At 44.0% G+C, this 27541-nt stretch overlaps 1 protein-coding gene across 5 annotated transcripts in view; it reads left to right on the forward strand.

Moving 5' to 3' along the window:
- The window catches only part of RNF213 (ring finger protein 213), a 631031-nt gene that overhangs the window by 488883 nt on the left and 114607 nt on the right, over positions 1-27541 (forward strand). For all 5 annotated transcript variants that reach the window (XM_073621071.1, XM_073621073.1, XM_073621072.1 and 2 more), the window contains 3 exons: positions 8604-8811; positions 12317-12498; positions 15472-15594. In XM_073621071.1, coding sequence (XP_073477172.1) covers positions 8604-8811; positions 12317-12498; positions 15472-15594 — 513 coding nt within the window. The remainder of the gene's footprint in view (positions 1-8603; positions 8812-12316; positions 12499-15471; positions 15595-27541) is intronic.

Here is a 27541-nt window from a genome sequence, read left to right on the forward strand (position 1 = left end):
GCAAGGCTAGTTAAAAACATCTGAACATATTCAAAAAAATATGGGGGTTTGGTTACACTATATGGTCATATAGTGCTAAGCCCACTTACTGCAACAAAGTACCCCAAAATAGTGGGTCTTACCCTAGCAATAGAATGAAAGATCCTTTGTCTCAACCATGGGAGCCAAACTCCTCTATGTGGGAGAACTGAAGGGATTCCTCCTATGCACTGGTGACCACTAAATAAGAGGTAATGAGGAGGGGGAGGGGTGCTCCAGCCCAAAAAAACCTGGTCAGGGTCTATTACAATATACAAAAACATATTTGGGGGGCACACCCTATAATGGCAGCACAGCACTGGAAGGGTAAAATACTGGTTGGTAACCCAGTATTAATGTGGTACTGTGGTCTGTTTATGTAGTCATGAGGAAAAAACAGACCAGCAGCTCAGGGAGGTGAACACCTATAATGCAAGCAAAAAAGTTTTTTAGTGTGGAGCAGAGCTGCTATTTTAGCCACAAGGATGATAGAGCTAGTGGTGTGTACATCAATAGAAGAGAGTAGTTACCTCAAGAGTAAAAAACCAGGCCGTGGAAGCGATGTGCGTAGCTTGATAGCCCATCAGCCTCTGCTGACAGCTTGAGGCACTGGGTATATTATACACATCCCCACCAGAAGTGCGTCAGATCCGAACGGAAGTGACACACGCCGGTCCGACCGCCGGCTACCGCGCATGAAAAGCCCCACATTTGCACACCATAAGATAAACTATCCCTTGTGTGCAGCATGTGGCAGAAAATTTAGGGTGGTAGGTCTCGCCATTGGGGAGTAGAATTTTATGTCCAGGTAGTACCCATGGGCAGAATGCGCAATTGCCACAACGTGATGTCCCCAAGGGCAGCTTGGGTGTGCAAAGGTTATGTGCTGCATAGTGGCTGGTTACAAGTCTATCTCTAAGAGAGTTAGCACATCTGAAAACGATTTCCAGACGTTCACCCACATGTTTTCTAAGTATTGGGTCTTCTTGTAAGAGATGCCAGTGTGTGTCCATTATCATTCTGATGTCCTCGTGATGTGATGAAAATTTAGTAATCAGTTTTACTGTCGGTTTTTTCAGGGGGGTCTTGGTTTTGTAAAGCAGGTCACTGCGCGATTGGCGCGCAGCCTTGTTATAGGCGTGACACAGCAGTGAGAGGCTTTAACCTAGTGCCAGTAAATGTGATTGTAGTAACTTGGCTTGATGCTGAAAGTCTGACATCTGCGTACAGTTTCGGCGGAGTCTGATGTACTGAGCTATGCTTCGAATAAGTGCTGGAGGGTGTGCGCTAGCTGCCTGCAGCAAAGTATTGCCGGCTGTAGTTTTTCAGAAGAGGTTGGTTGTTATTGTGTTATCCTTGTCCTTGTAGATGACAAGGTCAAGGAAGTTTGTATATTTGATGTAACAGGTATAGGTAAATTTTAGGTTAAACTGGTTATTGTGTAAAGATTGAATGAAATCGTCACGGGCGAATGATGGGTATCTGTCCATACGATGAAGACGTCATCGATATAACGTCTCCAACATAGGATCTGATCAGTGAATTTAGTCAATGATTCGCAGGAAAGCAGATATCGCTCCCACCCCCCAGATACGGATTGGCATAGGCAGGGGCACAACAAGTGCCCATGGCTACGCCCTGTACCTGGAGGTAGTGGGAGCCCATAAAATCAAACCAGTTGTGAGTTAAGATAAATCTCAACAGTTTCAGAATGAATTAGTTGTCGTTCCAATGATGATGGTCCTCCTCATAAAGGAAGGTCCGAATCGTCTCGACTCCCTGCTCGTGCGGGATGCTGGAGTACAGGGCCTCCACATCCAAGGTCACGAGCAGGGAGTCGGGAGGAACGACCACCCCCGCAATCTGTTTGAGCAAATCTAGCATATCTTTAGTATATAAGGGTAAGGCTGCCACGTGTAGCATTAGGACAGAGTCCACAAGCCTGCTAGCATTTTCAGTAAGGCAACCGATTCCTGAAACTATCAGTCTCCCAGGGGGCGACAAGGGGTTCTTATGCACCTTGGGGAGTGCATAGAACGTCGCCACCCTGGGAGACCGAACATTCGGGTAATCGTAAACGTCTTTATCAGTGAGGCCTTGGGAATAGACGTCATTGATAATGGTAAGAAATTCATCTTTGAAAGAGGAGGCACGGAGTATGGGAATATGCCGATACCAGTGAGGGTTGGATAGAATGTTGTGACACATAGTTTCATAAAGGTTCCTAGTCATAAGAACCATGTTGCCACCCTTATCTGCTGCCTTCACAACTACATCAGGATGATTTTGTATTTTTGAGAGAACGGAGCCTTTGGAGTCCCTCTGCACATGCTCAGTTTGGTGTGTGTTGCTAGAGAGCTTTTTTTTTTTTTTTTCTTGGGAGAGTGCATGTGATCAGCACAGGGCCAATCAGCACTGTTCAGACAGAGGGTCAGGGGTCCTGCCACATCAAAGGACAGTCAGAGTAGAATGAAATCTCCTACAAGCTTTAACCAGACTGATAGAAATCACAAAACTGCTATATACTGCTGATGAGAAAAGGTATTTAGCAGTTTATATTTACTAAAATAATTGCATTTCAATGTTCTGTGTACTGTGGGAGACCAGATATTAGTAAATGCAGGGTCCTGGGTTTAGTAAAACTTTAAGGCCAAATGTAAATGTTACATTAAGCTGTTCCATTTCACATTAAGTACTCGTACTCCAGTCATGATATTAACCTGCCTCCTTACTTCTTTTCTTATTTCTCTCTCAATCTGTTGCTCAACCTCTCCCTACTGATTTTACCCCCTCCCTTCTTGAACTCACCCATGTATATGTGTAATTTTATATTTGGCATACAAAAACAACAATTGGACAATACAACATTTTCAATAAAATCTTATACAAGCTAGAAATGGCTGAACGTGAGCTACTCTGATTGTTAAAAAAAGCACTGTTACGGTTCATTAACACATGTGCTATGGCCAGTACAGGATGAAAGAGTTTTTTTTATTCAACTGCAGCCGCCTGGAGCTGTGTGCAGGCAGCCTATGTTACTCCATGGAGAAGCAGTGACTGTATGGATACAACCGCGGGTCCTACTTTGATAGGCATGTGGGTGTGTGGCACAGTAGAGCCACTGTGTCCCTATAGAGTAACATAAGATGCCTGTGTGCAGCTCTAGGCAGCTGCATAAACAAAGCTCTCAGTGGGACACAGTGTCCTGTAAATGAGGCCTTATATGTGCTTTGTAGTTGCTTACTGCAAAATGGTTCTGGCCTGAAATTCCTACTAGCATTCATTTAATCCAATATTCATATCTTTTTTCCATACCTGTGTGAGGCATCCCAGTCTTAGTCCGTAGGGTTCAATATTGAGTTGGCCCACCCTTTGCAGCTATAACAGCTTCAACTCTTCTGGGAAGGCTGTCCACAAGGTTTAAGAGTGTGTCTATGGGAATGTTTAACCATTCTTCCAGAAGCGCATTTGAGAGGTCAGTCACCGATATGGACAAGAAGGCCTGGCTCGCAGTCTCCACTCTAATTCATCCCAAAGGTGTTCTGTCAGGTTGAGGGCAGGCCAATCAAGTTCCTCCACCCCAAACTCGCTCATCCATGTCTTTATGGACCTTGCTTTGTGCATTCTAGTTGTATCAAAAAAAAGGTGTGTAAAGTCTTACCCTATGTTCACACGTGTTGCTGCATAATTATGCCTTTTTCAATGTGTTTTTATTGCGCTTTTTTTTTTTTTCACACATTTTTTATGAGTTTTCATGCTTATTTTTATTTATTTTTTGTAGGAGACTGGTTGTTAAAGTGGTGTTCCACCCTAAAAAAAAAAAAATTCATGACTTACTTACCTCTAAATGCTGGGGGGTCCCTCGTAGTCTGCCTCTTCCAGTGCCTGGGCTGGTGACATCACTTCCCCCTCGGCACAGGAAGGGCTCGGCTCTGCTCCCTCCCTCCTGTCAATCATCTGGGACCCAATACAGGTCCCAGGTAACTGAGCGACCAGTCACGACGCGCAGCGCCGCTCGCGCATGCGCAGTGGGTGCCAGGCTGTGAAGCTGTGGTCTTAGCTCCGCATGTACGGCTCAGATCACATTACTGCTGACAGGCAGGGGAAGACATTTATGACAAAAGAGACCATTCAAGTCTCTTCTGTTTTAAAAATCCTTCCTATCAGCATTTTTTTTTTACATTTAGATAAAATTGGCAGGCCTTTTTCAGTCATGCCCCTTCGACAGAAGCCAACCCGGCTGCCGTACGCATGGTCCAAATGTTTCAATAGCCACCGACCAATGCCGCTTGCTATTTGGCCCCTATATTTGACCCTTAAGGGCTCATTGACATCACATCTGATTACCTTAATTTTTCTGCACTGGATAGACACAGGTCACTGCAATACACACATAGAAAACATGGATTTATGTGTGCCTCATTTACAACGCAACACATATAAATGCAATGCAATACACATAAAAATTATACAAATGCACATTATTGCACATGCATTTTCTTTACACATTTTTATGTGCAGTATGGTATGAAAGGACCTTTAGGGTTAACGGGGTGAACAAATATCTGCACTAACTAAAAAAAGGGAACAGGAAAAGCAGCCAGCATAGTTTGTTGATTCAACAAACACAAATATAAAAGTCCAAAATGCAGCGCTTAGATGAAGCAAAATATATAAAAATATATGTAATAGTCCATGTGAAAAACAATATAAGATAGAGATGACATAGAGCCTCCACCAAACTTCAATGTGCAAAGGAAAGCACACCACACCCACGTGCTATCAATCTGCTTACCAGAAAGATATGAAAACAAGCAATGTAATCATATGATGCAGGAGGTTAATAATGGATCCGAATGGCACACTCCATACTTGATAGGCAGGTCATAGAAATATCCATTGGGTATTGTATTACAATTTGAGAGCAGCACCAATAAGATCAATTTATTGGGTCTAACTGTACATGGTGTATTCCAGGGGCGGATCCGGGGGGGGGCAACGGGGCAATTGCCCCCTCCGAAAAATGCGGGTGAGTGAGAGAGTCGGCGGGCGGCTCCATAGGTGACAGAGCCGGCGGGCGGCTCCGTAAGTGAGAGAGCCGGCGGGCGGCTCCATAGGTGACAGAGCCGGCGGGCGGCTCCGTAAGTGAGAGAGCCGCCGGGCGGCTTCATAGGTGAGAGAGCCGCCGGGCTGCTCCGCAGGAGAGAGACAGCGGGCTGGCCTGGCGGCTCAGTTGGTGAGATGTGCCGGCGCCGCTCGATGTGTTTGTTGGCTGCTGGCCAATCAGGGAGCCGGCGGGCGGGGGAGCAGAGAGATGACATCATCTCTCACCACCCGGCGCCCGCCCTGCATCCCTGCAGTTCCCCCCTCACCATGCAGGCAGCTGCGGCAGCAGAGAGATTACATCATCTTTCTGCTGCCTGTCTCTGGGACACAAGAGACCACCTTAGCAGGTGGCAAGTGACAATCTTCATCTGGTGACAGGCGACGTGGCAAGTGACAATCCGCAACATGTGGCAGGCGACGTGGCAAGTGACAATCTGCATCTGGTGACAGGTGACGGGGCAAGTGACAATCCGCAACATGTGGCAGGTGACAATCTGCATCTGCTGACAAGCGACGTGGCAAGTGACAATCCGCAACACGTGGCAGGCGACGTGGCAAGTGACAATCTGCATCTGGTGACAAGCGACGTGGCAAGTGACAATCCGCAACATGTGGCAGGCGACGTGGCAAGTGACAATCTGCATCTGGTGACAAGCGACATGGCAAGTGACAATCCGCAACATGTGGCAAGTGACAATCTGCATTTGGTGACAGGTGACGTGGCAAGTGACACACTCGGGGCTCCCACTGATTCTGCATTATGGTGAGTTAAACTATTTAATTTTTTATAACAATGTAATAATGCGCTTCAATCATCCTGACACCATAACAACCATGGTGCCGTGATGATTGAAGCGCCAACACCAGCCATTTCCCCGATAGATGTACCCCGAAAAAATATATTTTCTGGCAGTGCCCCTCCCGAGACTAGAATCTGGATCCGCCCCTGGTGCATTCAATATGTCCACTTTCTTTAAGAGTACCGATAGAAATGGCTATAATGGACAGGGTAGTTGCCATCACCCTTCGTGACTTAAGTCAGTATCTAAGAGCAAATTCCTCCTTTTACGGCAAAATTGTACTCTTAAAGAAGATTTCTTCATACAGGCCGCCACTCTGAAAGAAAAATTTATTGAAAAAGGTTATTCACCTAACGATTTGAATATAGTAATCAATGAAGTGGGTAGTATGGATCGAGCCTCTATTCTTCAGAATAAGAAAAAAACCCTCATCTAGTGAGATTGATTATAATTTCTCAATGGTTACTACTATTCCCAGCAACATTTTGATATCAAGAAGATTCTTACTAAACATTGGGGGGGTCCTAAAAAATGACAAATTATTGGGTCCAGTGCTTCCAGATTGGCCACAGGTTGTTTTTAGATGAGTCCCCCCCCCCCCCTTAAACTTCAAATAGCACCCAATATCTTGGATGCTCCTAATAGAGTGTAGTTTTTTCCAAAGTCTAAAGGCTATCACCCTTGTCGTTATTGTAATGTCTGTGCTATCAATAAGGATAAGAGTAAGAAAGTATGCCAATTTAAATCTCATACCACTGGTAGAGTTTTTGACATCAACACCTTTATCACCTGTACCTCATTAAATGTGGTATACTTATTGATTTGCCCTTGCAGCTTACAATAAGTGGGCCGCACGACACGTGCCATGCACGTTAGGGTAAATGAGCACATTACAAATATAAAGAAGGGATTCCCGAAACATACTGTTTCCCGACACTATTTGGAGTGCCATAATCAAAATCCTAAGGGAACTACCTTTGTGGCCATCAACAAGTTCAATCCACACTGGCGTGGAAGTCTGTCCAAATGGGAGATCTCCAAACTCAAGACCCGCTGGATATATGACCTAAAGTGTTACACCCCTTTCGGCATGAATGTCGATTGGGATGTAAATTGTTTTATCAATAATAGTTAATTTTTTATATATTTCAACACTAGTGGGCAGTGTTTACATATAATTATTTTTACGGTTTTTATACCTGTATTTTTAGAATTTTTTAATATTATATGTCTACCACACAAGTCTATGTGAGTGTGTATATATATATTATTTTTTATGGCGAGTATTATCTTTTGATTGTTGCATTGTATATTTGAGAGCCTCCTAATTCTTCTCTTCAATGTAAGATATTGCCATTTTTTTAAATAATTTTTTAAATATGCTTTTTTAATTGCATTTTTTAGAATTGTGAGATCCCTCTTAATATGAAGGTCTATGTAGGGTTCTGTTTAATTAATTTTATACTGCTGTTCATTGTTCCCATCTTTGTATCCTATTGTTTATTTTAGCTTGAGACGCAAACATGGTTGAAATGCGCCTCAGCTACATCATTTCCGGGCTAGGTGTTTTGATTTTCACCTTCCGGATGTTGTTATGGCGTACGGGCAGTGTTCTGCTGTGTTATGCCAATATTACTTCCGATCGGCGTTGACGTCGTTCCTCCCATCTGAGGTGATAGGTGACTTTGCTGGTTCTGTCTTCCTGTTCTCTTAAACCGCACGGCTGCACTGCGCATGTGCGGCCGAATAATGCTGTCTTCCATTTCCTGCTTCCTGGATAGCACGGCCTTAGTGCGCATGTGCGGTCGGAGCTTTTAAACGAAACAGCTGCAATATATGTCATGCTGTCCTATCAGAGGTCAGCATGGCTTGAGATGTTTAGTATATATTTGGGCGTGCTTGCATCATTGGCCACACCTCTGATGATATCCACATAGGATGAAACATGTCAGGCTGGCCGATGCAAGTACGCTGTGAGCCGCTGAGTTTTTGCTATATGTCATGATATTCCTTTTTACCTGTAAGTAGACTACAATAAAAACGTGTGTTTTACCTTTACGGGCTTCACTATTGTTGCTTTTCTCTTTATTGGGTTTATATCCTGTTGGTGATCGCACAATATATCCATCTCCTTGTGTGAGTCCTGATGTCTTTTTGATATTGATGAACCTGGATATTTCTGTGACCTGCCTATCAAGTATGGAGTGTGCCATTCGGATCCATTATTAACCTCCTGCATCATATGATTACATTGCTTGTTTTCATATCTTTAGGGTTAAACTAGGCATTCAAGAAAAGTCACCTCTCCCATTTCACTAAGCATATCCTGAATTTACCTGTCTGTAAAGCTTCATCATGCAGCCCATTGGCACCCTATAGCCTAAGACTAAATTCATAAATCCTCTGGTGAGCTGTAGTAGTGTATGTGCCCCACAGATCTATTCATTTAATTGGAAAGTCCATCCCAAGGTTGACAGGTGGGCTTCCAAGTGAGGTGATTGTGGCCCCATTGCACGTGCACAGAACATCTTGGTGGATTTCTAAAAATTTGAAAGCTGTACTTTGGTTGGAGAATAGAAACATCCGGACAGTGGTGTTGTAAACAGGCATATATGTGTGATATTAAGCAAAATGTTCACATATAGCATATTATTTGAATATACCTGGGCTTTATTACAGGATTCACTATATGAAAGGAAACAAAAAGTTCAACATGAAAATGAAAAACTCAAATATTTGGAAGTGGAAGCGCTGTTTTTACAAGACTACTTAAGAAGCAACAAGCAGCAAAGAAAGGAGGAGACATCTGTAAAGCTACTTCAGGATGTGGCCAGGGTGAGGCTGGCACTTGATGTGGCAGCAGAAGTGATGTCAGTCAAACCCAGAGGTATGTGGAAAAAGCATATACACTGCATCATCATTTTGCAGTTCTGAGGCCTCATGCCCACGGACATTTTTACAGCTGCTTTTATGAGCGTTTTTTGCAGCTTAAAAACGCCTCTCCATGTTAGCTTATGGCCTCATGCCCACCATGGCGTTTTTGAGCTGTAAGTGGCATAGGCGTTTTTAAGCTCCAAAAAAATCCAGGACCAGAGCGTTCTGAGGCTCCAGCGCTAGAGCTGTAAAAATGCCAGACGATAGTAAAAGGTGTTAAACGCGATTTAACGAGGCTTAACGCTGTATACACAGCGTTATGCCTCATCCAGCGTTTCTCTGTCTCTATTCAAAATCAATGGTTTCCTATGGAACCATTGATTTGGCAGGTCAGTAGAGGGGAGGGGGGACGAGCAAGCGCCCCCCCCTCCTTGACCATACCAGGCCACATTCCCTTAACATGGGGGGGTTGGTGCTTTGGGGCAGAGGGGGCCCCCTTGAGGACAAGGTCCTCTTCCCGACAATCCATGCACGGTGGTTGTCGGGGTCTGCGGGCGGGGACTTATCAAGATCTGGAAGCCCCCTTTAACAAGGGGCCCCCCAGATCATGGCCCCCCACCCTAGGTGAATGAGTATGGGGTACATGGGTACCCCTACCCATTTCTCTAAATAAAAAAGTGTCAAAAATAAACACACTACACAGGTTTTAAAGTATTTCATTAAGGCAGCTCCGGCTCTCCTCCCTCTTCTGGCGACGTGTTCTCTCCTCTCCGGTTCTTCTGCCCACTGTGCTGTCCTCTCTCTCTGCAATCTTCGGCTCTTTTTCAGGGTCTTCTCGCTCTTTTGCTGGGTCTTCTCCCCTCTCTGGGTCTTCTCCCCTCTCTGGGTCTTCTCCCCTTTCCGGGTCTTCTCCCCTTTCCGGTTCTTCTCCTCTCTGCGCTGTCCTCTCTCCCTCTGCTATCTTCTGCTCTTTTGCTGGGTCTTCTACCTCTGTTCTTCTTCCGATGTTGACTCGCCGCGATCTCCCTGTGTAAAGCTGGGTCCACCGTGTGCAATGACTTATATTGGCATGGGGTGGGGCCACCCGATGACGTAAGTTAGAGGCCACTCCCCTTGTGATGTCATCACCCGTGGCATAATGGGGTGATGACATCACAAGGGGCGTGGCCTCTAACTTACATCATCGGGTGGCCCCGCCCCATGCCAATATAAGTCATTGCACATGGCGGACCCAGCATTACACCGGAAGATCGCGTTGAGTCAACATCGGAAGAAGAACAGAGGGAGAAGACCCAGCAAAAGAGCAGAAGCTAGTGGAGAGAGGACAGCGCAGAGGGGAGAAGAACCAGAGAGGGGAGAAGACCCAGTAAAAGAGCGAGAAGACCCTGCAAAAGAGCAGAAGATAGCGGAGAGAGAGGACAGCGCAGAGGGGAGAAGAACCGGAGAGGAGAAAACACGTCGCCAGAAGAGGGAGAAGAGCCAGAGCTGCCCTAATAAAATACTTTAAAAACCTGTGTAGTGTGTTTATTTTTGACACTTTTTTTATTTAGGTGAATGGGTAGGGGTACCCATACTCATTCACCTAGGGTGGGGGGGCCCGTGTTAAAGGGGGCTTCCAGATCACAATAAGTCCCTGCCCGCAGACCCCGACAACTACCAGGCAAAGGTTGTCGGGAAGAGGCCCTTGTCATCGTCATCATGGGGACAAGGTGCTTTGGGGTGGGGGGGCGCAGGGGCCCCCTCTTCCTCAAAGCACCAACCCCCCCATGTTGAGGGCATGTGGCCTGGTATGGTCTGGGGGGAGGGCGCGCTCGCTCGTTCCCTCCCCCCTTTCCTGACCTGCCGGGCTGCGTGCTCGGATAAGGGTCTGGTATGGGTCTTGGGGGGGAACCTCACTCAAAATTTTGTCAGGGTTCCCCTTCAAGATTCTCAGCACACAAGTCGCACCGCAAGTCGGATCATCTTGATCCGACTTCTGGTGCGACTTCTATTCAAATCAGTGGGCTCCCATAGGGAACCATTGATTTTGAATAGAGACAGAGAAACACGGCTGAAAGTTAGCGTGGCTAAACGCGCGTTGACGCCAATGCAAAACACGCAAAGAAACGCATTTTTTACGCCATTTTTTCCTGGCGTCGGTACTAGCTTTGCAGCTCGTTTTTAGCGTGGCTAAACGCGCATTGACGCCAATGCAAAACACAAAAAGAGACGCGTTTTTTACGCCGCTTTTTTCCTGGCGTCGGTACTAGCTTTGCAGCTCGTTTTTTTAAAACGTTTGTGGGCATGTAGCCTGACAGTAACACTTTTCCTATTCTAGGGTGACACCATCACCATACTGTATCCATACAGAAGCAGCATTGTCGCCCTAGGACAGAAATACAGAACAAATCCACCTCTACTTTATCCACTATATATCTATAAATCCACTATACCCCCTGTTGTTCTCAGCGGGTGCGCAAGTGAATGTGGCCACACTGCAATCGCCCCCCAACCACGCACAATGTGTGCAGCATGGTGGTCCAGTATTTAGGGGGTTAAACAGGCGATGAGGAGGCGATACAATGCCTCCTCACCGCTTGTCAAATGTTTGCTGCAGAGCGATCTGTGCGCAGATCATTCTTTAGACAGCAAAGCAGGTATAAACCTGCCCTTAGAGTAAACTTGATTGGGGTAGGCATATCATTGAGCTTATCAATTCTCTGTGTCAGTCCATTAACACTTCCAGACCAAAGGAGCATGAGTTTGTCTATATAACAATGATAAAACAACACATGTGGTGCCAATCTAGGCTATAAGATATTATGTTTATATTGGTGCATGTATATGTTTGCAAAAGTGAGTGCAACATTAGATCCCATTACAGCCCTGGAAAACTGTGAGTAGAATGTGTCATCTAATGATTAAAGGTAAGGATAAAGGCCAGAAGGTTAAGCAAGAAAGAAACAGGGGGGTTGTCATGTTCCAGTTTCATATGGTCTTTGTGTACATCACTTGCTGTGTAGTATTGTTACTTAAAGCGGAACTTCAGTCATTTTTTCATATTCCCATCTAATAAATCTTCTGCCCTTGTTGTTTTAACTTTGGATAGTAAAACATTTTTTTTCTGCCAGTAAATACCTTATACAGCCCACTTCCTCTTTCTTGTCTGGTAAAAAACCTAGGCTTATGACATCATGCACAGCTCTCTCTCTAACTCTTGTGAGAGTTTGCCAGGAAGAGAGGGGGGTGAGTCACAAGAAGAGCCAATGAGAGCTGGAGGTGTGCTTCTGTGTAAATCCAGGAAGTGAACAGGCAGCAGCTTCAGCTGCCCACAGTTAAAATGGATGCAGCCAGACTTAGTAGAGGGAGATTTCTGCAGAGTATTTGGCATGTACAGAATCACAGTATATATGAAATAATATGCAAAGTGTTTGGAAGTAAGCTTAGGAATGGCAAAGATGTTTTTATTACAAATGATGTCAGCAGACTGCAGTTCCTCTTTAAGTAGTTTATTATGTAACATTGGAATTATGTTTCAGGGGGCATACATGAACAATACATGAGATGTGTGAAGGATTTATGTTCCCAGTCTGGCAATGATTGGTACCGAGTTTATCTAATACGCAAACTGGCTAACCTGCATGGCATGGACACAGTCCAAAGACATTTTAAAGACCGTGCATTCACATGGCTGTTCCCTCAAGAAATGCTGCAAAATAAGGTAACACATATAAAGAATATATAAACCCAAGAACATAACATTTTATATATGTCAGCTTACCAGTCATTGGATGTTGTGGCTGCAATTGTTTTCTTTTTTGATCTAAAAACATTTTCAGCATTTACAGAAAACATTTGTTGATCTTGCCAGAAAACAAAGCACAAATATCATTATCGATTTTGTGCAAACTACTAGTCCCATCAATCCATCATGCTACAGACATGAACAAAGGCAGGCATGTTTGTAATCTGATAAAACCGCTTGAGATTTTGATGCACTTGAGCTGTTATCTACTTACTACAGGAAGTTATTAGCCAACAAGTTTTCTGGCAGGGTCAACAAGTAGTTTCTTGCACTTATTGTACACATATAACAAATGCTCTCTATTGTATATTTAACAGACCAAAAATAGGCAATTAAGGTACATTGTCTGGGTTTACATAAACTTCAACCTCCTGTGTTCTGGGGTCATTGGGCCTGTGTTCTGGGGCTGTCTATATTTTAGTTTTTTGCTTTTTTGCTTTCTGGTCCGGTAGATTTTCCTATCTTCTTATTCTGGTTACAGCTTATACAGGGTCAGAAAATGAAGGGGGTTCTCCAATGGGAATACTATTAACATTATAAAACTAGATTTTCAAACTATTTTTCCTAAAAATATAAGTGTCTGTCCATTGCCAATGGGACAGGGAGAAAGAGAACACAGAACAGTAGAACCTGAGAGATATTCTGACCTTTCTTATATTTGATCTCTTCACATCTGTGCGGGCTGATACACTGCCGCTGCACCACAAAGCACTGAGAACTGCACCTGCGCCTCCTCTGCCTACCTACCATACCACAACGCACAGCAGTCCATTACTGTTGGAGTTTACATTTATTTAGTTACATAGTAGGTGAGGTTGAAAAAAGACACAAGTCCATCAAGTCCAACCTATGTGTGTGATTATATGTCAGTATTACATTGTATATCCCTGTATGTTGCGGTCGTTCAGGTACTGCTTATCTAATAGTTTTTTGAAACTATCGATACCCCCCCCGCTGAAACCTGAAACCACCGCCTGTGGAAGGGAATTCCACATCCTTGCCGCTCTTACAGTAAAGAACCCTCTACGTAGTTTAAGTTTAAGCATCTTTTCTTCTAATTTTAATGAGTGGCCACGTGTCTTGTTAGACTCCCTTCCGCAAAAAAGTTTTATCCCTATTGTGGGGTCACCAGTTTGGTATTTGTAAATTTAAATCATATCCCCTCTCAAGCGTCTCTTCTCCAGAGAGAATAAGTTCAGTGCTCGCAACCTTTCCTCAAACTAACATCCTCCAGACCCTTTATTAGCTTTGTTGCCCTTCTTTGTACTCGCTCCATTTCCAGTACATCCTTCCTGAGGACTGGGGCCCAGAACTGGACAGCATAGTCTAGGTGCGGCCAGACCAGGATTTTTATTTAAAATGAACAGCAATGCATGGTGCGTGCACTGCCATAACACACCTTTAAAGGCAAGTGTTGCCACAACTCATATGTGAAGCAACTTAAATGATTTTGCCAGAATTCCACATATATTTAATAATTTTGCAATTTGTTATTTCCTATTGTTTGCAGAATAACTAATAAATTCAAAAGTATTCATAAACTAATTAGCAAACTCAATTGGGTTTATATACTTAGGGAGTAGAGAATGCTCATTTTGCCAAGGGAATTTTCACACAGTTTATTGAATGAGGTAATGCTAAGTGAAAACTTACTTGTGCAAGAAAAAAAACTTTTTTTTTTGTATGCACGAGTGGCTGATTGAAGTCAGCACAGCTTCACATTTTTATTCACCTTGCAATGTGATAATGCTCTACTCCCTTGGGCCCCTTTCACACGGACGCCTCCGCTTAACGGAATCCGCTTGCTGGGGGGGGATCGCTCCACTGACCCCCACTGAGCAGGCGGGTGACAGGTCCACTCCGCTGTGCAGAGCGGACATGGACTTTCCTATATGGGGAAATCGGATGGAATATGACCGCCTGTCCGTTTTCATCCGATCCGGCAGACGGATGGAAAATAGGACCACCATCCGTCCGGATCGGATCGAATAGTGGCGGGTGTTAGCGGCATGTGTCCGTAGGGGAGACTGGAGAGTCCGATCAGGTCTGCTTGAAAAACTGACAGACTGACTTGATCGAAAAGCCCATGTGATAGGCCCCTAAGTAAATTAAAAAAAATTTATAGAAATCATGCTGGCAGGTGCAAAATCAAGCCTCTGGTAAGAAGCAGTCAGATAAACTGTGTAGCAAAATAAATAAATAACTTTCCACGCTAACTGTGATGATGTGCAAACAAAATAATCACTCAATTAATGTGAAATCCAAAAAAAAAAAATCATAAAGTCCAATTTACATATGTGCAAAAAATAATGACAGTCTCAATTGAATGCCAAATCACTGTTGTTCTGTTACAAATATCGTGTTGAATCAAATAGTGTGATCACCATATGGACCATCACCACCGTAAGAAACAGACTCTTACCGGAACAGATAGACCCTATTACTTAGTCAAATCAGCCTATAAATGATAGCCTCATCATGAAGGAGTTCCACACACGCTGCTTGGCTGGATTGCTGCAGTATCTCCCACTTCAGTGTATGTTAAAATCAAAGGCAGCCCATATATTACACAGGATCCACTGCTGCACTGATAGGAGTTTCAGTCTCCATACTCATTGCTGCTTTTTTTTTGGATTTCACATTAATTGAGTGATTATTTTGTTTGCACATCATCACAGTTTAGCGCGGCCAGTTATTTATTTCCCTTAGTAAATTAACCTGTTTGTGCTATTTTGTCTAGGATGTTAGTCATCATTTTCTTAGTGTGCAGTCCTTTTTAAAAATGTTTAGCAAGTACCTAGATCAAATATGCTTTGTATATATGGAATAATCTTAACATTTGGCAAGACTGACACTCATTATTACCCTGTGCCATGTTTGTTTTTGCAGGACACTGAGACAAATCACATGGACCATTTCTTGGTATGTGGTGAAAGCTACAAAGTACTGAGGGAGGGAATAAGCAGAGCAATGATGGAAGGCAAAGAAGAAAGGATTGCAACTGCATTAGAGGTATCTCAGGTTTTTTAATCTATCTTACATACTTCACCAAAGTCGAGTTCAAGGGCAAGTCTTCAAAAAACACATTAGAGCAGTTATGGAAGCTATTATGCAGCTATTGACAGGACCTTTTTCTTGATATCAGCCACCCATTCTTCCTAGAATATTGTTATAATTGAGTGTTAACAGCACATGCTGTCATCACACAATTTTGACTTCGAAAAACGCTTGGAGAAAATCACAATTCTTTTTTTTTCCCCATAAGGTTTTAATGAAAAGTTACACCATATTGAGGAACAGTTGTTATATTAGGTGCACATAACAATAGTGTCCACATTCCATTACAATACATCAATAAAATTGAATTATCACCCTTCCCCAACGATCTTGTGGGCCATTTGGGCAGTACCATCAATCTGACAAGGATTATTTGAAAAACGATTGTTTGAAACTGCTCAATAACCCTCTTTTATGTGATCGCCTGGCTCTGTGAAGTCAGTGTCTGTTCTTGTGGGGTGACCTGAGCTAATTTATAAACAAAGGAAAACACATTTAGAACTCCATATTATCCTCAAAGAAGGTTATAGGGGGTGAAAGAAAGAGCAACATAAAGAGAGAGGGAGGGGATAGATGGGGAGGTAAAGACAAAAAGAAAGTAAGGATGTAAAGAAGGGGTCAGGGATATGGGTTTAGGGTTGACAGACACAATTCTTCCTGTTAGTTTAGCATGTTCATTAATTCGCTCATCTATCCTTTAATTCCCAACCCAAGCTAATCAAGATTCTGAGCTATAGCAAGGAGTTTCAAAGGGACGACAGGGAAACTGAAATGGTCTGCTGGTGGACTTCTAGGGATTATTCTTTTATGTAGAAGAATAGAGAGGTCTGCAACTGGATTTTTCTGCTTGTTTCTCTGCATGTCAGGGCACACTAAAATAATCACTGTGTATCCTGTCCATTGTTAGAATGTAATTGAGCAGCGAGGAAATATAATTGCGCTTGAGGAACTGCTAGGCCCCCTGCTGTCTTTTGGCAATTGTAAATGGACCAACAAATTCTGGGATTCCTACCCTTCCATATAAGTGAGAGAGTCTATTCTTTTAAACCAGCTATTGGTGATCCTGACAGAAGAATTATGTAAAATGTACAATAATTGTGGTGCCCAAATCACTTTGATGAGGTTCATCCGTTCCACCACAGATAACGGTAGTTTGGACCACGCCTTACTCTTAAATTTAAATGTATCCAGGAGGGGTTGTAATTTATATAGGAGGTAATCTTCTACTTTATAGTGGGATAGGGGGTGCTATAGTGTGATGCTAATATATCTTAAAGTGTTCACACTACAAAATATTATTATTAAGGTTAGGTGACAATAATTAATATATAGTTAATAACCTAAAAAGTGGATAGGGATGAAGACTTGTATAGGCAGATGGTCCCACGGTAATATGGATGGCACTCAATATTGATGATCATTTCACATGCAATGAAAATGAAAATACATAGTGCACACTGCGTGGCTAAAATGGTAACATTTATTAAAAGTCAGGTACTCACATACACAGCACTATGCGCTAGTGCTGGGATAAAGATAAAATACCATCAAAGGATAGCGTCAGTTGAATGGTGGCTGCAGTGATGTCCAAAAACCTCCCGCACGCGTATCGTCCACATCAAGACTTCATCAGCGATTACTAAATTAACTGCACATCTTGTGGGAGAGAGGTGTGTACTCTCATCAATGAGCTCCCAGAACTCTCACCTTAATTTCTTGAATCATCAGCATGTATTTCTATAAGAAAATCTGTTCCGCTATTCAGACATCTACCACCAGGGGGTCCTCCGTTCCAGCTTGTGTTATGCTTGTATGGAAGCTGTAAACTCACGACTTCGTAATGCTCTCACACTCCCAGAAGGGGAGGGGGGGAGGAAGAAGGGGAGAGGGTGGGAGAAAGAGAGAACTCCAATAGTGTAGCATGTCCAAAATGTACAATTACTTTTATTAGGTAAACAGGCTGGACTCTTACATGAATAAAAAATACAAAAAGCTTAAAAACTTAATCATGTGGCGTTTGGACACCATTCTCACGTCACTTCCGGTATTTACTCGACCTCCACTTCCGGCCACTCCCTATGCGTTACGTCATCACTTGACTTCATCAGGGGTTTACAGCTTCCATACAAGCATAACACAAGCTGGAATGGAGGACCCCCTGGTGGTAGATGTCTGAATAGAGGAACAGATTTTCTTATAGAAATACATGCTGATGATTCAAGAAATTAAGGTGAGAGTTCTGGGAGCTCATTGATGAGAGCACACACCTCTCTCCCTCAAGATGTGTGGTTAATTTAGTCTATTTATGAGAAGCATTTTTGGACAGTAATCAGAAAGATGCCTGAATAGAAGATGACTTTCTAACCACCATATTGACTTTTTGTCATTTTACTTTGAATGTCCCTGGATTAATTTATTAATTAATCAATTTTCTACACTTATTAATAATATTTATTTGTCACGTTTTGCACATTATTTTTATGGCTGTAGCGCGGGATCATTATTAATTAATTAATATATAGTGAAATATTCAATTGAAAAAATATATAATGAAATATTAATAATAAAGTCCCAACATATTGAAGATAGTAATGAAAGTTCATGTGAATCCAACAAAGAAACAGCTGTGATGATATCTTCCAACAAATTAATAAGTGATCCTTCACCAAACCTAAAAAATCAGCACCCAAAGTGAATGGATATGTAATCTGCTTACCAGAAAAATTTGACCTCTTTAATTAAAAAGATAGTCAAACAACGCTTGTGCAGGATAGTGCCTGCTTACATGGATTGGATTGGAGATATGTGAGAACCTTCCTCCTCAAGGATAAAAGCGGGATATACAAAGAGAATGGAAAACATCCATAGCGTGATAACGTTTATTAAGAATAATTTATAAAATTGTGGCCAAATGGCTCCTTACATTTAAAAGTGCCTGTCCTGGCACTGGGGCTGTTGGCTTGTCATATCGAGTGATGTGTTGTAACAACCTTGCGTCCACCTCCATGAATGGCGTGCGTTCCACCGGCTCCAAACGACAACCAGAGGGACCGGAAGTGGCGTAGAATAACGTGACCAGGTACCGCCTCGACGTACATTTCGTTTTCCTAAAAACGTAACTCACGAAACGTACGTCGAGGTGGTACCTGGTCACGTTATTCTACGGAGTTATGTGATTCCACAGAGGATGAATCCTGAACGCTGTGATATGGCAAGGAATATCGCTGTCCACAACAGCTAGCGTTATACACAATATATACAGAAACAGCCATGTTGTTGACACAATTCTAGTATTGAAGGCTGAAAAATAATGTAGATCAGTGCCTTTACTTTTCATTAAATAAAGCATCCAACCACAGCCTGTAAGCATAAGTAAAGTAGCTTTTCTTATAGTTCATATAAGCAGTTATCATCATTGGATAATGATTTATAGTCTTTAGCAGATAGTTTTGTTCTTTGTATAGACATGTGACTGGGATATCCTATTTATATTAACTGTTACCAGTTTTACCATAAATACTTAGCCCTGTTGCAGGATTTCAGCTTATTTTTCTACATTTGACTAGGCATGAGTGCCTAGGTTCACAAACGTCAATTAAATAAGTTCTTCAGTTAGCTCCCTCTCCATACGTATTGCTCCCAAATAATGTGTCAGACTTTTATTGTGGTCTGTGTCAATGCTGGGAAGATTCACCCTCTGTCACCAAGGGAAAGAGTTAAGCCAGTCATAGATGGATCAAATCACGGCTAGTTCAGCAGGGACCAGCCGAGATTCGATCCATCTATGGGCAGGCTGGTTGTACCCAAGTTGATCCATCGATTGACATGGGTAGAGACAGCCTGTCAAAATGTTTAAATGCAATTACTGCTGGTGGCTATAGCCACTAGCAGCAATCGTCATGTTCTGCCGGCTGGGAAGGCTTTCTGCTGGCAGAACACAATAACACTGCGAGACAGATTCCCCCATCAGTACTGACTATGTTGATGGGGGAATTGAGTGATTTTTCCTTCCACTTGTGGTGGAAGGAAAGAAAAATGAATAATCTATGGCTTGCCTAAGCAGAAATCCTTAATCACATTGTTGTCATGAGAGCAAGAGTTGATAGAATATCCTCCAATGGGGGGGGGGACTGTTCCAGTAACATCTGACTAAGATGGGAATTCCCTTCACATCAGGTAGATTTTCTTTCACTTCTTGTTGCATGTCCAAGAGAGGAAGTGAGGGTAAACCTCCCCAGCAAGACACATCTAAAAAATACATTTCTAATCTGAAATTGTTCTCTACCTTATCCAAAACTAAAAGTTTTGGCTATACATGCACTTTAACTTAAATTGCAGACCACTGGTTTACTCCCTGACCTTGTCCACGTTACCTCTAGAACAGCCTTTCTGAACCAGGCTTCTGTGGAACCCTAGGGTTCCTTGAGCAATGGGTAACTTCTGCCTCTGAGATGAGTAACTACTGACAACAATGATCTTTTTAGCTATCTGTAAGGAGGAATTTTCCCCAATGACCACAGATATGAGGAGCATTCATTCCAATGACCATCACACTCTAATGTGCTGTAAACTGTAGATATAGTAGTTATTAGCAGTGGTTTCCTGAACCCAGAAAGTAATTTCAAGGTTTCCTCAGTATTAAAAAAAATAAAAAGATTGAGAAAAGCTGCTCTAGAGAGATACCACATGCTTCTAATGTTAAGGTTAAGAGCTTCAATCGAGCTCAAGGTTATCTGCTGCTGTCTCTAATTGGAAAGTGTGGATATGCATGCATATAGAAGTAAACACTCTGAGACATGCTCAGCACGATTACTTGTTACACTTCTAATTTATTCGATGCGGTGCTAATGTTTTATACACAAAAATAAATCATTGCTATGTTAGTCTAATAGGTACATCTTATTGGTTAAGATAGAAGAGAAAATAAATGGAGAAACTTCATGTTGAGGTTTGGTTGTTGCTGGTTCTGTCTCCAGTTCCGCATTCTTCTGATATGTGGGATGTAGGGTGTATCCGCCATTTTAAGAAGATAAAGAAACAGAGCAAATCTGTATACTTATATAATGAGTAAGGAGAAAAAACATGTATACACATAAGAAAATAGACATTTTCAGATTATTATTATTATCTACATTACATTCCTTCACAGTCCCCCCTAAAATGGCTATTTTCTCTTTTCTGTCCCTAATACTAAAGGTCCTACTTCGCCTGGCCCATTCTCCTCAGCAACTCTTTTAGGCTGTATATAGAGTTAGGCAGCAACTTGTTCACTACCCTCCTCGATACAGCTGGAGAGGTGCAGTCAGGCACTATCTATCCCTATAACCCTTTAGAATTGTAAGATTTTGAACAGGGAGTGACTATAGAGGAGTGAAGGGTTTGTCATCTTCCATCATAAGGGGGTCCACCACTTCTTGGTGGAGAAATGTAGGTGTGCTGTTGTCTACAGCCTTGCTCATTAACTTTTTTACGAAAGGTAGAATACAGCATACAATCAGCGCTAAAAGAACCAGGATTATTAATACCGTTACCCCTATCTGGGCGAGCACCTTCTGCCACCCACTCATCCAGCTAAAGTATTGATCCTATGGGTCTGTGATACCTGAGTTCTTCTTCAACTCCAGTGACAGATCTTCTAATTTCTTTATAGCTAGAGTAACCTTACCATTTGGGCCAGTATTATTAGGAATGTAGGTGCAGCAGGTTCCCATTTTTTCTATCATTTTACAAACACCTCTTTTCTCAGCAACACCATGTCTAAGGCCATCCAGTTCTGGAATGTCATGTAGGAAGTGGGGGCTAACTGGTCAGCAATTCCCTGGAGGGCATCTTTAGTGTAATTTTCAAATCTCTGTTGGTTATAGTATATGTAGTTAATCCAATCTACATTCTTGTTGACAGTTATTATGGGGATAAAAGACTCAAAACCAGCTTTTACCTGGTCCCTGGCTTTAAATTCATCAGGGACCCCCCTTGGAACCCCTATAGCATCTATGTATACATGAGGGTCAAAGCTTCCGGGGAGAACTGCTCGATTCCTCCTCTGACTGTGTTCTGGGTCAGTGTATGTATCAGGGGTATCTTCGGTTAGGAAATGGAGAGGCATAATGACCTTTGCCAGGGCACATTCACTTGTCCAGGTTCCCTCCAATCTGGTCCTGATTTTTAGGTCCCCGCAAATCCAATACACATCACCAAGTGACTGGATTTGGTTCTGTGTTAACTTCCCGGGACCTTACTGTAGGTGGAGCAGTAGCCTTCGGTGAAATTACCCAGGAACCTTCCCTTACCCTGGTAATTGGAGTAACAGGTGTAGTTCCCGGGATATATTGTGATGCCCTCTCCAGGCTTTGGGTTTTTGATAACTATTGGATACTCCTTTTTCCACATTTCATACGCAGTGTGATTGGTGGATGTATTAGTGAAAAGACTGAGGAAACATTCCCCACTGTCTTGTGGTATCTGGAGAGGGACTGTCCCTAAGTGTGGCCTGGCACTACCACAAACATAGCAGTTACTTCTGTTATGTTGGTTTGCACTGAATCTCATCCACTCAAGCCACAGATTAGTGTCAGAGAACCCGGTTTCGGCTGCCATCGTCTCTTCAAAGGTTGGGTTTGCCATTGCTACCATGTCCTTTATAGCAGTGATAGAAGGTTTAAGGGGATTTGTTATTGGCTTTGATACGTTATACATGTCTTTTAGGTAAAATTTTGCTATTGGAACACCATACGATGGGTACCTGCCTAACCAGTAAAGTCCCGCATCACGGGGGGTGGGATTCTCAATGTTTAAGACCAGTCTTTCTCCGTCATCACTACACCCTGACTTCCAGATGGACATACGCTTAATGAGGGGCTTGCCCATGTGATCTCTCCTTTCTAAGGCGCTCTGTGGTTGATACCCCCAGCCTGCTCCGGTACTCCATCCCACTGATCCCCAATGGTCACAGTTTTGTCCCCAATAATCATCCGTTACACATATATATATCTGATCCAGGCGAATCGCCATGCAAGCCCGCTTTGCCCAACCTAGTTCATACCTGTTGCAATATCTGGGTATTATGCTACAAAAATCAAAGGTAAACGCAACCACTTGTGTGTTGGATGAATTGTACCAGAATGTGGTGATGCCATCTGTCTTAGTGATGGCTGCCTGTTGAGTACCTGTTTTGGTGATAGCTATCTGCTGAGCTTCTACCAAACTTATTAGACAAAGGATATACACCACGATCATTGTGGTGCAGGCAGAGTCTTGTCTTCAGAAGATGGGGCTTTCTTGCAGTGGGAGGTGTGTATCCAGGTGCTTTTCCCTCCTAGCTTGACTGATGTAGCTGTGGTCAGCAGCACCTGGAATGGTCCATCAAATCTTGGATCAAGGGAATTTTTCCTCGTGAATTCTTCACTAACATCCAGTCTCCTGGCTGAAGACTGTGGGTTTACCGAGTCTGAATCTGGATCTGGAATGGAGGAAAACACTTGCAAATGGATATTGGTTAATTCCCTAGACAAACGTGTGACATTGCTAGTTAGCACATCAGATTGCAACTGTAACTGTTGTGGAAAGTAACAACCAAGTCTGGGGGCTCAACCAAACAAAATTTCATAAGGGGATAGGGCATGTTTCACCCGGTGGCTGTGTGTGACACTGAACAGGGCAATGAGCAAACTGTCTGGCCAACTCATGTTAGTCTTTTGGGCCATCTTTAACATCCTGTTTTTTAGTGTCCCATTCATCCTTTCTACCTTCCCGCTACTTTGAGGGTGGTATGGGGTGTGTAGTGCCAACTGAACCCCCAGTGCTGCCCAAATCTCTTTTGTAAGGGTTGCTGTGAAGGCTGGGCCCTGATCACTCTCTATCACCTCTGGGACCCCAAATCTGCATACTATCTCACTTAGTAGTTTCTTAGCCGTGGTCTTGGGTGTCATGTTTGTAACGGCATAGGCTTCTGGCCAGCAGGAGAACATGTCCACCACTACTAGGGCATAATCATATTGGCCACTTCTTGGCATCTGTATATGATCAATCTGTATCCTCTGGAACGGATAGAGGGGTTTCGCCAAACGCTTCTGTGGTGTCTTTTCTGTTCTTCCCGGATTGTATTTTGCACATACTGCACACGAGGTGCAGTAATTTCTGGTTAAGGTGGTTATCCCTGGGGCCCAGTAGTATTTGCTGATCAATGAATTCTTTAAGTTCTTAGAGACATGTGCAGGTCCATGCGCCCATTGGACAACTGCTGGATACATATATCTTGGTAAACAAGTTTTTCCCTCTCATCAAATACAGATCTCCATCGTGGTCCGCTCCTTTATCGATCCATTCCAACTTTTCTTCTGTGTGAGCAGCTCCTTGCATAGAGGCTAGGTATTGCTGGTCAGATGACACATGCACTGCCAAAAGCATTTGTGCTGAGGATTCACTCTCCTTTTTGGCCACTTCGGCCATTTTTCGCTGGTTTCTTGCTGCCTGTTTAGCAGTTATATCTGCCAAGTGGTTCCCTCTGGCCTCTTGAGAATTCAGTTTGCCGTGTGCTTTAACCTTCAAGACAGCCACTTGGTCAGGCAGGAGTAGTGCATCCATTAAATCCTTGATGGCTGGGCCATGGGCAGGTGTCTGGGTTGCACCTGATTCAGGATGGCAGCAGTATCATGCGGTGCCAGAAGAAGCAGGGGATGTGCTAAAACGAGATCTGAAATCTTGTCCAGCAGAGCTTGGGCAGCAAAGACAGCTCTTAAACAGAAAGGGCCACCCCTTGCCACAGGATCCAAGTGACAAGAATAGTACCCAATGGGTCTGATCCGTCCTCCATGATCTTGGGCTAGGACCCCTGTGGCGTGGCCTTTCTTTTCCGACACAAACAGTTTGAAGGGTTTCCCATAATCTGGAAGGCCCAAAGCAGGAGCGGTGGATATTGCTTGCTTCAGCAGAATAAAATTGTCCAGAGCCTCGCTTGACAGGGTAAATGGCACAGACTTGAGGGCATCATAGAGTGGTTGCATAAGGATTGATGCATCCGGGATCCACGCCCTACAGTAAGAAATGAGTCCAAGAAAGGCATGCAGTTGTTTAGCTGCTTTTGGTTGGGGAATATCCTGGATTGCAGCTACTCGGTCCAATGTGAGATGTCTTGCACCCTTGGAAATGTAGTGGCCCAAAAAAATGACTGTTTTGGAATACCACTGTATTTTGTCTTTGGAGGCTTTACAACCTTGTTCCGCAAGGTAGCATAGTAGACTTTCTGAATTTACTTCTGCAGCGTGTTGGTCATCTGCACAGAGGAGAAGATCGTCCACATATATGAGGAGAGTCACTGAAGAGTGTTCTTTTTGCCATGTATCAAGTATGGAGGCTATGGCTTTGGCAAACTGACTCGCAGAATTTTGCTCCCCTTGTGGCATAACTGCCCAGGTGTAATGTTGTCTTTCGTGGGAGAAAGTGAAGAGGTACCTGCAGGAAGGATGCAGGGGTACACTGTAGAATACATTTGCCAGGTCCACCACAGTGAAGTACTCAGCCATTGGAGGTACACCGGATAATAAGGTGTGTGGATTTCGCACAGTTGGGGTGTCCAACGCTGTGACTTTGTTAATTGCTCGCAGATCCTGCACCATCCTGTATCTGTCAGGTTCTCCCTTAGGCGTTTTCTTCTTGACAGGAAAAAGAGGTGTATTACGTGGTGAGGTACAGGGGATCAAGGCCCCATTCTGGACCAAAGCAGCTACATGTTTTGAGATAGCTGTTGATTAAGCCAACTTAAGTGGGTATTGTGGTTTCCGGGGCAACGATGCGCCCTCTTTGAGCTTGACTGATACTGGTAGCACTTTCAAGTGACCAATGTCTTCCGGTCCTGTGGACCATAGACACGCAGGGATTCTGTCAAGTACTTCCTGTGGTATTGAACTTGGAGTTATTGCTTCATGAAGTGTCATCATGCGAGGCAGAGAATACAAGGCAGATGAGTCGTCTGAGGATAGGGGAGTATGCAACTTCACCCCCCCTCAGGGGTGAAAATGATTGAAGCCTGCAATCTGGACAGCACATCAGCTCCTAGCAGATTCAAGGGACATGTAGAGGACACCACAAATCTGGCAAGTAAATCAGGAAATGTTCCCACCTGGAGTGGCTCAGTAAGTGAACTGGAGCGGGGCACCCCATCCACTCCTAGGCAGGAAACATCAATAGTGGAAAGGAAAGAACTATCAGGCAGGTCCACAGCCCTCAACACACTTCTGGCTGCACCCGTGTCAATGAGAAAAGTGGTAGGTTTTCCTTGTATAGGTAACGTGACCTTTGCTAGGGGTCCCCCAGTCCCATTTGAGGACACTGCCATAAGGGGTGACACGGGTTTGCCGATTTCCTAGCGAGAGTTGGGGCGTGGTGGTGGTTCATGTCCCCGTTGCCCTTCATGGGGATCCTTGCCTCATCTGGGATATCTTGGGGCTCTGCATTCTTTTCTAAAGTGACCCTGTTTCCCACAGTTGTAACAGGTGATCCTTTCCTTGGTATTGGGCAGTGGTGGTGGACGAGTGTAGGTGGGATCTTCGTCATGGGTTACCATGAGGGGTGTTGGTTTTTTACCTTTTTGATTTTCTATACCTCTGGCCACCAACAATAAATCAGACGTTTTCATTCAACGGTATTCAGGGCGGGCCACCATCAGGCTTTTTCTAATATCCTCTCTGAGCCCTGAAACAAAAGCAGTTGATAATGTGTGTGTGTGTGTGCCTTTTCATAATGGGAGAATCCCAGATCATCAAAGGCCTGCATGAGTCTAGCATGATACTTCTCCACAGACTCCCCTTTATCTTGGGCAATATCTTGGATTGTGGTAGTCTGGTCCGCCAATTTCTCCTTTGCCCAGTCGCGGAGTTGTGCACAGAACTCCACGCCTGAGGTGTAGGAAGTGGCACTTGTCAGGCAGGCATCATTGAAGGCCGTCTGCATGACCGGCCAAAAGACATGTCCTGCTTTGATTTGACATAGGCTGATCAAGTCTCTCCAGGCAGCAGAGTAAGTTTCTTGTAGCTGCACTATCCCGCGGGAGAAGGGCATTGGCTGCTTCTCTGGGTCAGGCAGACTTGTCATTAAGGCCGCTGCTTGTGATGGGGTAAAAGCGACATACATCACTGGTGCCCCTTTTGGTAACCGAGACTGTTGTTGTTGCGGGGGCTGGGAAGGGACACTGTTCCTTATGGTTGCCAGCATGTGTTTGAGATCCTCTCGGAACTGTGAGTCCGGAACTGGATTGGGGGTTAAATCAGAGGGTGGCCATGCTGCCTGTTGTTGGCCTTCCCACTTAGATGCTTCTTCATCATTAACATATCCGGCTTGTGAATGTGGTGCTTCCATATTGGAGAAGACAGGTGTGTAGAAGGAACCATCCTGGTTTAAAACAGGGAGGACTGGGTATAGGCCGTATTTGAGCCTACTGGGTGTACCAAGATGGCCGCCGGCAGGAAGTGCACTGGGCTGGGCAGAAAGTGAAGGCATGGATGCACCAAGATGGCCGCCGGCAGGAAGTGCACTGGGATGGGTAGGAAGTGAAGGCATGGGTGCACTAAGATGGCCGCTGGCAGGAAGTGCACTGGGCTGGGTAGGAAGTGAAGGCATGGGTGCACTAAGATGGCCGCGGAGTTGTCACAGTGGGTTGTGCTTGGGCTGGGGTGGTGTGAAGGGAGTGGTTGTCAGGTGGAGGTCAGGGTTGTCCCTCCCTTCTCTCGGTCCAGGTTTTTTCATAGGGGGGGGGGCGGTTTAGGCACATTATCAACTCTGTGATACACATATGTAATACAATTGGCATCTTTCTTGATTTCCTCTTTTATCCAACCCTCGTTGTGCAATGCCTTTGCACTCCTGTACCAAGCTTCTGCCACAGCCAACAAGCCGTTATCAAACATAA

Source organism: Aquarana catesbeiana, linkage group LG03, assembly GCF_042186555.1.
Source record: "Aquarana catesbeiana isolate 2022-GZ linkage group LG03, ASM4218655v1, whole genome shotgun sequence".
NCBI lineage: Eukaryota > Metazoa > Chordata > Amphibia > Anura > Ranidae > Aquarana > Aquarana catesbeiana.